At 33.3% G+C, this 11,259-nt stretch overlaps 1 protein-coding gene across 1 annotated transcript; it reads left to right on the top strand.

The window, feature by feature from the left end:
• The first annotated feature begins 3,568 nt into the window (after positions 1-3,568).
• On the top strand, positions 3,569-4,579 carry LOC148203684 (protein GOLVEN 2-like). Its single transcript, XM_088105771.1, has 2 exons — positions 3,569-3,776; positions 4,109-4,579. The coding sequence occupies exons 1-2, from the start codon at positions 3,701-3,703 to the stop codon at positions 4,273-4,275; spliced, it is 243 nt and encodes an 80-aa protein (XP_087961897.1). The 5' UTR covers positions 3,569-3,700; the 3' UTR covers positions 4,276-4,579.
• Positions 4,580-11,259: the final 6,680 nt, after the last annotated feature.

Here is an 11,259-nt window from a genome sequence, read left to right on the forward strand (position 1 = left end):
TTTACTAGTGATGGTATTAGAGTCTATCCTAGTGATATTTGTTGTTTGTTGGGCATATTGTTCCACCCACTATCGGACCACTCATTAAAAATGTCTAATCCCACGCTCGAGGTTGTATATACCTCGTCGTGAGGAGATTGTGTTGGAAGTCCCACATCGACTAGAGATAAGGTCAATTCATACTTTATAAGTAGGTGCAAACCTCATCCTACAAATCGATTTTGTGGGGTTGAGTTAGGTTTAAAGTTCACTTGTAACAAACTTTTTAAAAGATTTGGATTAAAAAATATATTAAACCATCTTTAAGTTCCACCAAGTGATCCTGCATGGGAAAGCATCATCAACCATATCCTCTTTTTGTCATACGTTTCAAATGTGTTTCTAAAAGAATATCAGATTGGGTTAGGTATTGTTTTCTATTACGATCAAAACTATTGCTAGCAACGTCAATAGTAAGAACATCTACTGTTATTTTTTGTCAAATCTGCTCTAATTAATTCAATATGTATCATCTAAGTCAATAGTAAGAACATCCACATGTATCATAATATAATAATAGTAGTAAAAAAAACTATTCTCTTTTCTAGTTAATTCAATACATCTACTCTAATCATTACTCAATTATAAAAAAATAATAATATACGTTTTGTTTATAAAAAAAAAAAATAGTTTTTATACCACAAATGTGTAGTTTAAAATTTGAACGAGCTGTTTAATAAGACATTACGTACATATTATTTGCATTATTTATAAGAGAACATATAAAATATTGAAGAAAGGAAATATCTATAGCTAAAGCAACTTGTTGATAAAGAATTTATAATTAAAAGTAATTGAATTGTTTAGAATTAACAGGAAATATTATAAACATTATTATATTATTGAGTTTTGGGTAATTGCTTAGGTAAAGGGTATATCTCTTTGTTTATTAATTTATCTATTCCTAATCCTTGTTTTCCATCAGCGTTTGTCTTTGATAGTTGTCATGAATATAAACTGATGTTTAATTTAGAAGCAATTAAGGGACAATAGAGCCCCACATGCCACGTGATTTTTCTGTGACCTTGTTTGAGAATGAAGGAATAGCCCCCATCAATGTCGGTTATCTTTTCTGGTTCGTTATGTTGTTTCCTTTCTTGTTTAGTCAAGAACTATGCATGATTAATGGAAATGATATATTGTAAAGGGACATAGTTAAATAAGAGAGTGCCTTCACTGGATGCAGCTCTTCCTCATTTTCTATCCTTATAATTTCTATGGGTATGCATGGATGCATATCAGCCACTCCATGCATGTGGTACTCAAAGTGCCGTGTGCTTAGTACGAACTTCTTCTGCCAAATCTGGGGAAAATGCTCAATATCAAACTCAGAAATTTAATATATATACTTAATTACATACTCATAGATACCACACTAATAGTATATCCAAGTTCAATATTTATGTATAAAATATAACCATATACTTAAGGATTATATATAAGTGTGTTAGGAAGTAGCAAAGTCTGCATTCAAGAACTAACTGGCATGTGGTGCTATGCATAATCAGCATGAAGTTGAAGGGAGATTCTGAATTTCAGCTTGCAATATCAGTGCAGCTTTTGAAGTGGAGCAAGAATCATGAGCTAGAAATGGTGGCCACATAAAATATCTGGGAGAAATTCAGTGAACTTCTGATACTGAAAATGTGAAAATCTAATCCATCCATGCAGGAGAAGAGGGAAGAAACAATTTCCCTTCCACTACATTCTTTTAAGATTTAATTTAGAATTCAAAATTAGATGACGGCCAAATAAATTCAAATCTTTTTTGGGATACTTCCTACCTAATTTTACACAGTAATACTAAAATAAGATAGGTAGATAGATATACACGTGTATCGTGTCTATATTTATTTATTTTGTATCAGTTGTATGCTTTATAGACATACCAGATGAAGAAATTTCATAAATTGCGTCACGCTGACAGTATCTATATATATATATATATATATATATATATATATATATATATATATGTAGGGAAATTAAAATTCACCGATTTTATATTCTTGAAAGATATGAAAGAAAAAAGGTAATAGTTTTGATCGACATATTCAATGTTTTTGTTTATCCTTTTTCCAGGCATTGTCATTTGGAACATCGGTACATATTACATATAGACAAAACTTATGGCAAGAATTAAAATTTAGTTAGGTAATTAATATGCTGTAAATAGTCGTCTCAAGATGTGAAAGATCCAATCTAATCTAATGGTCAGCTCCAATCTATCCTAATAAATAAACATTTCCAATATCATATCACTAATTGTATGACAAAATCAAATATAAATATAAATATCTCATTTCATGGACTGCTTGATTTTTATATTAAATTATAGGCTTAAAATTAACTTCTTACCGTCACATCAAAGATTTCTTAACAAAATTTATCATACATTTTGTTTTAGGTTAATTATTATCAAATTATCTATAATTATTTAGTTTTACACTTAAAATATTAAATTTATCAACATGAGAAATTGTGATAGAAATTATATATTTACACAAAATACAATAAAATTATAATATAAAAATAAATACAAATTTCATGTTAATTAAATTTTAAGGTTGAATTAAATTTAAAATGAATTCTAATAGTACCAAAACAAGTTATAATCTGCAAAATAACTCCAATCAAAATTAGAAAAGAAAAAAAAAACAGAATACTTTCATCTCAATTCGTGTTTTCTTCACGCTTAACCAACTAATTATATTTTATTTTTGCAGTAAATTTCATTATTTTGAGTGTTTTACTAAAATTGTAACCTATTAACCTCTTTTATCAATATTTTTAACCTATTATGGTTTATAATTCAATTTATGTACTATTGACTTTTAAGAACTGTAAGCAACTATAATTTAATTTATACATCGTACATGTATATATAACTGTTTGGAAAAATCATCAACGTCTAAGTGTGGGTACTTTTGAAATTCCAATACATTAATAGAAAGTGAAAACTCATGGTGAATTGAATTAGATCTCGTCTAAAAAAGAAATAATCATAAGATAAATCAAAATCAGAAGTCAGTGATTTTAATGGGTTAAAGAAAAATCAAATAAATACCTCTTACAAGCAAAATTTAGAGACAAGTTATAACTTGACTCAAACCACTCGTTACAAGAACTAAGCCCTTTTTCTCTAAACCTAACCGAAGTTGATTATCTTTTCGTTGTTATAAGTACATATTTAATAAATTCCTTGTACTTGTACATACGAATGAAGTCTCTCTTCTTTAAGTAGTTGATAAAAAAAATTGGTTTACTTATCAAGCTATAGTCCTTAACTTTATAGAATTATTTTACTTTTATTTAGGCACCATATCTTAGGTTGCTGATCTTTGTTGATTAACGAATGGCAAAGTGCGAAGTGTTCATAGAGTCAGATGCCAACTAAATAATGAGAAGTGAACGAAGGCATTCATGGTCTTAGCTTGGATCCTCTTTTCCAAGCAAAAGGGTGTCATTTTCAAGCAGGACAGAGCAGGAGACAATGATTTGAACCAAAATTGTAGCCATTGTTTTTCTTGTCCTGGAAGAGTGCAGTGCACCACATGTCTCACATCCTATTTGAAACTACTTCTATTTTTGCCTATAAAAAGAGGCCAACAAGAAGATTTTCGTGCAAATTCAAGGTTTCTCACGAACACCATATATTACCATGGCTATGTTACCCACCAAACGCTTCCTTCTCCTTGCTCTTCTCTTGCTTTGTTTCCTTTCCGTTAATGCTACAGGTGACCTTACTTTCCTGTGTTTTTACAAATTATATTTAAATATATATTTTTGTGGTTCTAAATTTATTTTTATTTTGTTTTAAATTGTTTTTTTAAAACGTTTTTAATTTTAATCCCTAAAGAAGATGTTGTCCCATTTAACGGTAAAATTTCTACTATCATTAACACTAGATAGCCAGAACTATCTTTAAAAAAAAAAGGAAAATTATAACTACATTAATTACTATCTATTGGTGTAAAAACATGTTTTACTCTTTAAATCAGTTATCAATACAATTATATGTGTATAATCTGAGTGTATAATTTAGGTGTTCTTTGATTTTTGCTTACAGCCAGAAGTTTAAGAGAGACTAAGGATGAATTAGCTCCAGTTTCTGCAGAAAAGAGCTATGAAAATCAGTTTAAGGTAAATCAAGGAGGGGAACAGGAACAAGACACTGGTGACTTGACAACAATGGACTACACTCCTGCAAAAAAGAACCCTCCAATTCATAATTAGTTCTCAGTTTCTTTTATTTTCAGTTTTGTAAGAAAGAGCGTACAATTGCTTTTCTTGGATTCTGAACTTTCATGAAACTAGCAAGTTCTACCTAGTTGTTTTGATCAAGCAGTAGTAGATGCATGAAGTTAGAATTATGTAAATAGTTTTTGAGCTAAGGGGGGCATAGAGTTGATAGAATTTGCAGAGGTGAGAATCATAAAGAACACAGATGCATAATAAATTCATCTTGTCTTTTCCATTCTTAAACATTCAAGTTGGTGTAAGCAATTTGAAAGAGTAACCACGATGAAGATTTAATAAACTATTGAAACTTCAATCTAGATGTTGTTTTCGTGTAGTGGTAACTAAAACCTGTGAATGATTGAAGTCAAACTCATATTGTAACTTAATATAGAAGCTGTAGAAATCCATGAAGGTAAACGAAATAGTGCATGCAGACACAAATGAGTGGATCAGTCATCACAGCCATTATTATTAAATTATATGCATTATATTTATAACCAAAAGCATATAGTACATCTGAAGATAAAGATATGTCAACAAATCTAATAGTATATTTGAATACTGAATTTGCATATTTGAATTTATAATTTTCATGATTTCATGATTATCAATCATTTTCTTCATTATACACTCGTAGAATGTCATGTTAAACTGGAGCCAACGAAGCGAAACGCTCAGAACAAAGAGACCACCGCCAGCCAAACTTTTTAATTTGTATGCTTAATTTTTATTAATAAGAATACAAATTAATATGTTGTGGATTTTGTGGAGATGAATACATGGGGAAAAAAATAGAACGGTAACAAATATTTATTGGTGAAAACTGAAACAAATAGCAAACTATGGAGTATGATACCAAACATAGTTTATTTCATTATTCCATCACTTATTATTATTGAATCATTCCAGACAACTGTTCCAATCATTCCAGACAACTGTTCCTGATGCATGTGTGTGTTGATAAGAAGGAAAAAGAATATATAATATTAAGATAAAGTAAACCTAAGTCAAGAAAAAAATAATATATTTATTATACAATACCGACCCGACGGTCCAAACAAGGCAACGCTGAATCAATCTTACCGAATGGAAGTACTAAGACCGGCCGGTAGGTTCTCTTGGTCATTAAGACTATGATTAAGGTAAATAGTCATTAGAGCCATTGGGCTGAAATTGGACCGTGATTAACTTTTCACTAATCTCAAGCCCATGGCGAAAACTATAATTACAAGTCAAAGGTACACTACTAGAATTTAGCTTATTACTGGCAGAATTTTACCGAAGGTCTATAGGCCATCGGTAAAAGTATGTTTTCGATGGCCAAATTAAGCATTACAGACGGGTATGGTGAAATATAATTACCGAAGACGAAAAGAGCATTACCGAAGGGTTTATGACCTTCGGTAAAAGGCTCGACCCGTTAAACTAAGGTCGTTCTCAATTTTTGTCCAAGACAACACTCTACCCTATGCTCATGCTTCACATTTTCTCCCTCAACGATTTGTTTCGCTCCTTCTCCTCCCATTGTGCTTCCCAATCTCTCTCTCACTTCTGTTTCACGTTTCTCTCCCTTTGTCTCTCCCTATCCCTTATGTCCGGTGGCATTGTGTGGCTAGGGTTCTTCACGTTGTAGCTGTTGCGGTTGGGGTGGTGGTTCGTGGCTGTGCGCATGAGGCTTGTGCGGCGGCAAGGGTGGTGATTCGTGGTCATTAGCGTCAAGAGTTCGTTGCGGTAAAGCCCAAGGTTAGCTATTGTGTTGAGAGCTCGCGGTGTACAAGGATTCCATCGAATTAGGTGTTTTGGAGTGCGAGGTAAGTTCTTTGTTTTAGAATGCCACCTGAATAAATTGATTGCCTTGTTCTTCCCTACTTGTGTGCAATGTGTTCATCGAATTGGGTGTTGCTAGAACTTGTTCTGGTATGGTTGGCCTGTTACTTTTGATTCCTCTTGATTTTGTTTCGAGCTTGGAATAAGTTTTGGGGGCTATTTTGGTATTGTTGTAAGCATAGGGAAAATTGTTAAATCAAGAGTATAAGGAAAATATGAGGATCGAAAGTATGGAAAACAAGCAGCTGCACTCACCAGGAAGCCTGGTTCAGATAAAGCTCGATATGAAAGGAAAATATCTAGTATTATCGACAGTCGTGGCTGCTTCAGTGATCATGCATATGATGACAGATTTGCAAATGAAGGATTTGGTCCAAGAATTTCTAACTTGTCTGTTTTTAGTGGTGGCGAACTATTCAAATCTGATGTTCAGTCTCCCAATTCCTATAAAGATATTAAGATTAGTAGTCCATCCTATCAAAGGCGCTTTGGTTCTAGTTCAAGTGAAGATGTGTGGTCCCAAGCAAGAAATGCATATTTGGAAACTAATGTCAATTCCAAGATGTAGACTGAAGGCGCGATGCAGACTCCTCGAAGCTTCCTCGATGAAGAAAGACGCAACGGAATGATGAAAATGATGACGAGAACACGAGATCGAAGATTGACTCGAAGGAAAATTAAACTCGAGCTCTAATCAGACCAAAAAACCTAAACTGACCGATGGAACCCTAGAAAAGGGGAAAAACATAAAAGGAACCGATTAATTGGTGGAAACAAATGATTGAACGGTGGAAAAACGGAAGAAATAAGGTTTGATTGGTGGAAAATGTGGAAAATATTGTTTCAGTCGGTGAAATCGAAGGAAACCTAAGGAAGAGGTGTTTTAGGCTTAGAAACTCGAAAAATAGAGAGGAAGCAGAGATCTGGGGATGAGATGATTGAAGCTAGGGTTTGTAGCGAGATTACCTTAAGGTGCAAGTTGGGGTTGAAACGAGAAATGGAATCTCGCGAGGCTGTGATAGGCAGGGGACGCGAAGGAGTGTGGTTCTGTGAATAGAAATGTGATGCGCAAATGAAGAATCCTCTCTCTGATGCGCGAGAGATTAAATGAAAATGAAGGAGGTGGCAATGAAAGGAAGGTGTGGCGACGCTTTGCGCGAGAGAAAGGAGGACGCGTGGCTAAGGAGCGGTGACGCCACTGAAGCGGATTGGAGCAATGGTGATGTTGTGTGATGAGAGAGAAGCACCATGGAATGGAAAATGGAAGTCAGAGAGTATGCTTGGAAGGTGGCTAGAGGAGGTCTCTTGGACTCTAGCCTGACTTTCAAGAGAGAATAATTTCTGATTTCAGAAAATTCAATTCTCATTAATCTCAAAAGTCCCATTACAATAGGGGAGTTGGGTATTTATAGTAGCCCATGCTCCTTAAAAGCTAAGCTATGAAAGGTAAAAATACAAAAGGAGGACTACGTAAAGCAGGATTCCATCATACCTCCCTCTTAAAAAAAGATTTGTCCTCAAATCTGACAATCGCCTTATGAAAAAAAAAAACCCCACACAATATTGGGAATATGGCCATCTTGTGGCCTTATACTTGTAGGTCTACTTTTCTTCCTCCTGGATCAAACACAAATCTGCAATACACATCAAATATATCTTCAATTAATATTGATCCAAGAAAGAAATTTTCTATAAAAACAAGGAAATAAAGACTTCTAATATTTTGTTTTGTAGTCTTTTTAATTTTTAGAAGTCCAAATTCATTTTTGTCTTGAGTTATTTGTTTTCTTAAAGATAACAATAACTCAAGATTTGATTTGCCATTTAAAAAAATATGCATAGAATATGAGATGACAATTTGCTTGAAAGAGAAGTTAAAAATTGAAAAATAATCAATTATTGGAAAAGAAGTAAAGATTTGGAAACCTTCCCTTTTAGGTTCCATGGTCTTTGAAAGAATAGGATTTGTCATCAGTAACAATTTCTCCTTTCCTTTCTTCTCTCTTTCTTGCCTTTCTCTCTTTTCTTCTTCTTTTCTCTCTTTTTCTTTTCTCTCTTCTTCTTTTCTTTTATCTTCTTCTCTTTCTTCCTTTTCTTCTTCTCTCTTTTTCTCTTCTTCTTCTCTCTTCTTCTCTTCTTAATTCCTCTCTTCTTCTCTCTTCTCTATTCTTGTTTTCCTCTCTCTCTTCCTTTCTTCTTGTTCTTTTCTCTCAATCTCTCTTTCTCTTTTTTTTATCCTTGATCTCTTTAAGTCTTGCCCCAAATTCTAATTCTCTACGAAGAAACCCATGCTCATTTAAACTCTCAAGAAATAATTTTCCATAATCAATGCAATCTCTAATTAATTCTAGGTTTCTTTTAATGCTTGAAGGCACAAACTTTCTTCTCATGCAAGCTTTTAAATCATGTGAATCACGTATGGAGGACTTTCTACCTTTCCTAACATGATATTGTCTTTCATCCCACCACTCACTTGCATGCTCTTCTAACTTAGAGAAATATATACTAAGAACATATGATTCACTCTCTCTATAAAACCAAGGATTTATTTTATCAATTTCTTTTTCCCAAACTAGGTATGTTAATGCACCTATGTCTTTACCAAAGGATGGAAGATTCCTACCTTGATTAAACATTTCATCACAATTTTCTATGCAAGATGACCTAGACGACCTATAACAAGACATCTTTGCTTTAAAAGTTTTCTTAATCTAAAGGATTAAAAGCTTCCACTTAGACAAGTCCCAGGTAAGAGAAGTGAGTCGTAAAGACTGCTTAAGTACCAAATCTTTCCTTGCCAGAAATGTCTTACGTTACTTGCTATTTGCCCTTTAAACTAAAATCACCTTTAGAAACAAAGTACACAACTCATAAACAAACACAATCAAAGACAATTACAGTGGACTCTAATGTGACAAGGCTTAGAGTTTAATCCCTTTTAGCCTAAGCACTCCTAAACGTGAACACAATTCAAAAATTTAAACAATCAAGAAAGTTGCCAAGAGTTTGAAAGAGCACCAAGGACTCTTCCAAAGCACTTGGACTTTTTAAAAGGCCTTTTTACAAAAACAAAGCTAAAGCTAACAGTAGGCTAACACAAAAGCGTATTACACATCAAAATGAAGAAAACAATTACAAAAGAAAATCAAATGAAAATCAAAGCAATGTTGGGCTATTATAGTCCTGGTCCACTTTTGCAGGAAAATTCACGTGCTCAATTTTGTTGGTTGAATTTGTTGTTGCTGGATAACTTGGGTCATTCTAGCTTATGGCTAATCCTACAATCACACATGCACAAAACTACTATGAGTATTCACTTAGTTAAAACGTATTGCAAAAGAGGATATAGGGCAGTAAGAACTTCCCTTTCTCATGGCTGCACAAGCTTTCCAAGCTTTCCACTAAGATTCTACTGCTGCTCATTTAATGGTCTCAACTAATAAATTTACAATCTGCTACAGTACAATCAGTATGGCTTTTCCCCAAACTACACAGAAAATTCACAACTAGTTCAGCAGAGTACACAATGCAAAGCAATGTCAAATGAAATTCAGAAATAGCTAAGCAAACTAGAATTAGGTAAGCTAAGCAACTTCCCTATTTACAAGACTACTTTTAGCTGTGTAATTCCAACTAAACTCCCAAACAGATCAACTTTACACACTAAAATTTCACATCAAATTTCAGCAAGGTACAAATGGAAATGGATATTAAACCAGATGCAAATAAGTGTAAGTCAAAGCTGAACCAAATTGATTAAACAACCATCCAGACTAAACAACAAATTTAAATAGAATGGCAATCTGCACAAATAAATCTCAGTTGTTTAAGCTCTCAAATCATCACATTGAAATTCTGATATGCACTCATAGGCCAATGTACTCAATATTCATCATATTCAAGACCCAATTACTTCCAACCTGTTGCAACTGTTTAAAAGAATCCCAAACAGATTATTGATTATGGAGAAGTAAACAGTTAAATTCAATTCTCATTAATCTCAAAAGTCCCATTACAATAGAGGAGTTGGGTATTTATAGTAGCCCATGCTCCTTAACAGCTAAGCTATGAAAGGTCAAAATACAAAAGGAGGACTACGTCAAGCAGGATTCCATCATTAGAATTCCATCCTATCAAAGGCGCTTTGGTTCTAGTTCAAGTGAAGATGTGTGGTCCCAAGCAAGAAATGCATCTCTGGAAACTAATGTCAATTCCAAGAGAGATGGAAATGGATTTCGTCCTCCACGGGTATCAGACAATTGGAATATTTTGTTCCTATAAGAATAAAAAAATATTTTGCTTGCAAGCTGTTTATAGTTTATGATGAAAATTATTATCATGTAAAATTATGTATCTAACGTTATTTTTATTTTTATCTAGGAAAAATAAAAATATTACTAGTGAAGTATTGCATTTTCTGATTTGTGGAGATAATTAGATCAACTTTTCAGGGCAGTAGGATAACAAATCTAGTACAGAGAGAAAATCGAGTCCAAGTGTCTTACTAAGAGAAATTAATATCATAGATTTAGTTCTTCATTTAATCATAGTTTATTTAAAAACCTCTCTCGTATAAACTCTTTTGCAACTTCCCAAGTACTGGTGCAGCTAGTTTCTTTTCATAGTAGATTTAAGGGAAGATTTGAGTTTAGTCTCACACAATCCACCCACTTTTTCTACCTGGAATTTCTCTTTAACATTGTCACGATCAAAATTGGAAGTGGAAGCACCACCATTAACAATAACTCTACTTGTCTCCCTTTCACATTGCATTAATTTCCTTGTGGAATTATTCTTTTCCTCATCATATGGTCTTTCTGATATGGAAACAGAATGTGCATCTTTCCTTTTAATAACTAGATTGGAAGAGGATTTGACTACTGCTTCATATGATTTGGATACTTCCTTCTCTTTTACTAAGGTACTTAATTTTAACACTTTTAAAAGATCAAGACAGATCTTGAATGCTCTCCTCATCTTTCCTGACCATTTTAAGGCCAACCCTTTTTGGTTGCTTGTTTACAGTTGTTGTGTCTGTTTGACCAGGGATGCTTTTGAAACACTATACTGATCTTATTTTTCTTCTTCACCAGAATTTTCTCATTTTGTTCCAGCTTTTTCTCTCATATTTCAATGATTCACTAACTATTT

The sequence above is a fragment of the Vigna umbellata genome, chromosome 2, assembly GCF_029865625.1.
Source record: "Vigna umbellata cultivar VRB3 chromosome 2, Vumbellata_1.0, whole genome shotgun sequence".
Classification (NCBI taxonomy): domain Eukaryota; kingdom Viridiplantae; phylum Streptophyta; class Magnoliopsida; order Fabales; family Fabaceae; genus Vigna; species Vigna umbellata.

Bases quoted from the DNA above. Each gene is read 5' to 3' on its own strand.
- LOC148203684 (XM_088105771.1), top strand. From the start codon at position 3,701: ATGGCTATGTTACCCACCAAACGCTTCCTTCTCCTTGCTCTTCTCTTG. The intron at 3,777-4,108 runs GTGACCTTACTT...TTTTGCTTACAG, and splicing joins CCTTTCCGTTAATGCTACAG to CCAGAAGTTTAAGAGAGACT.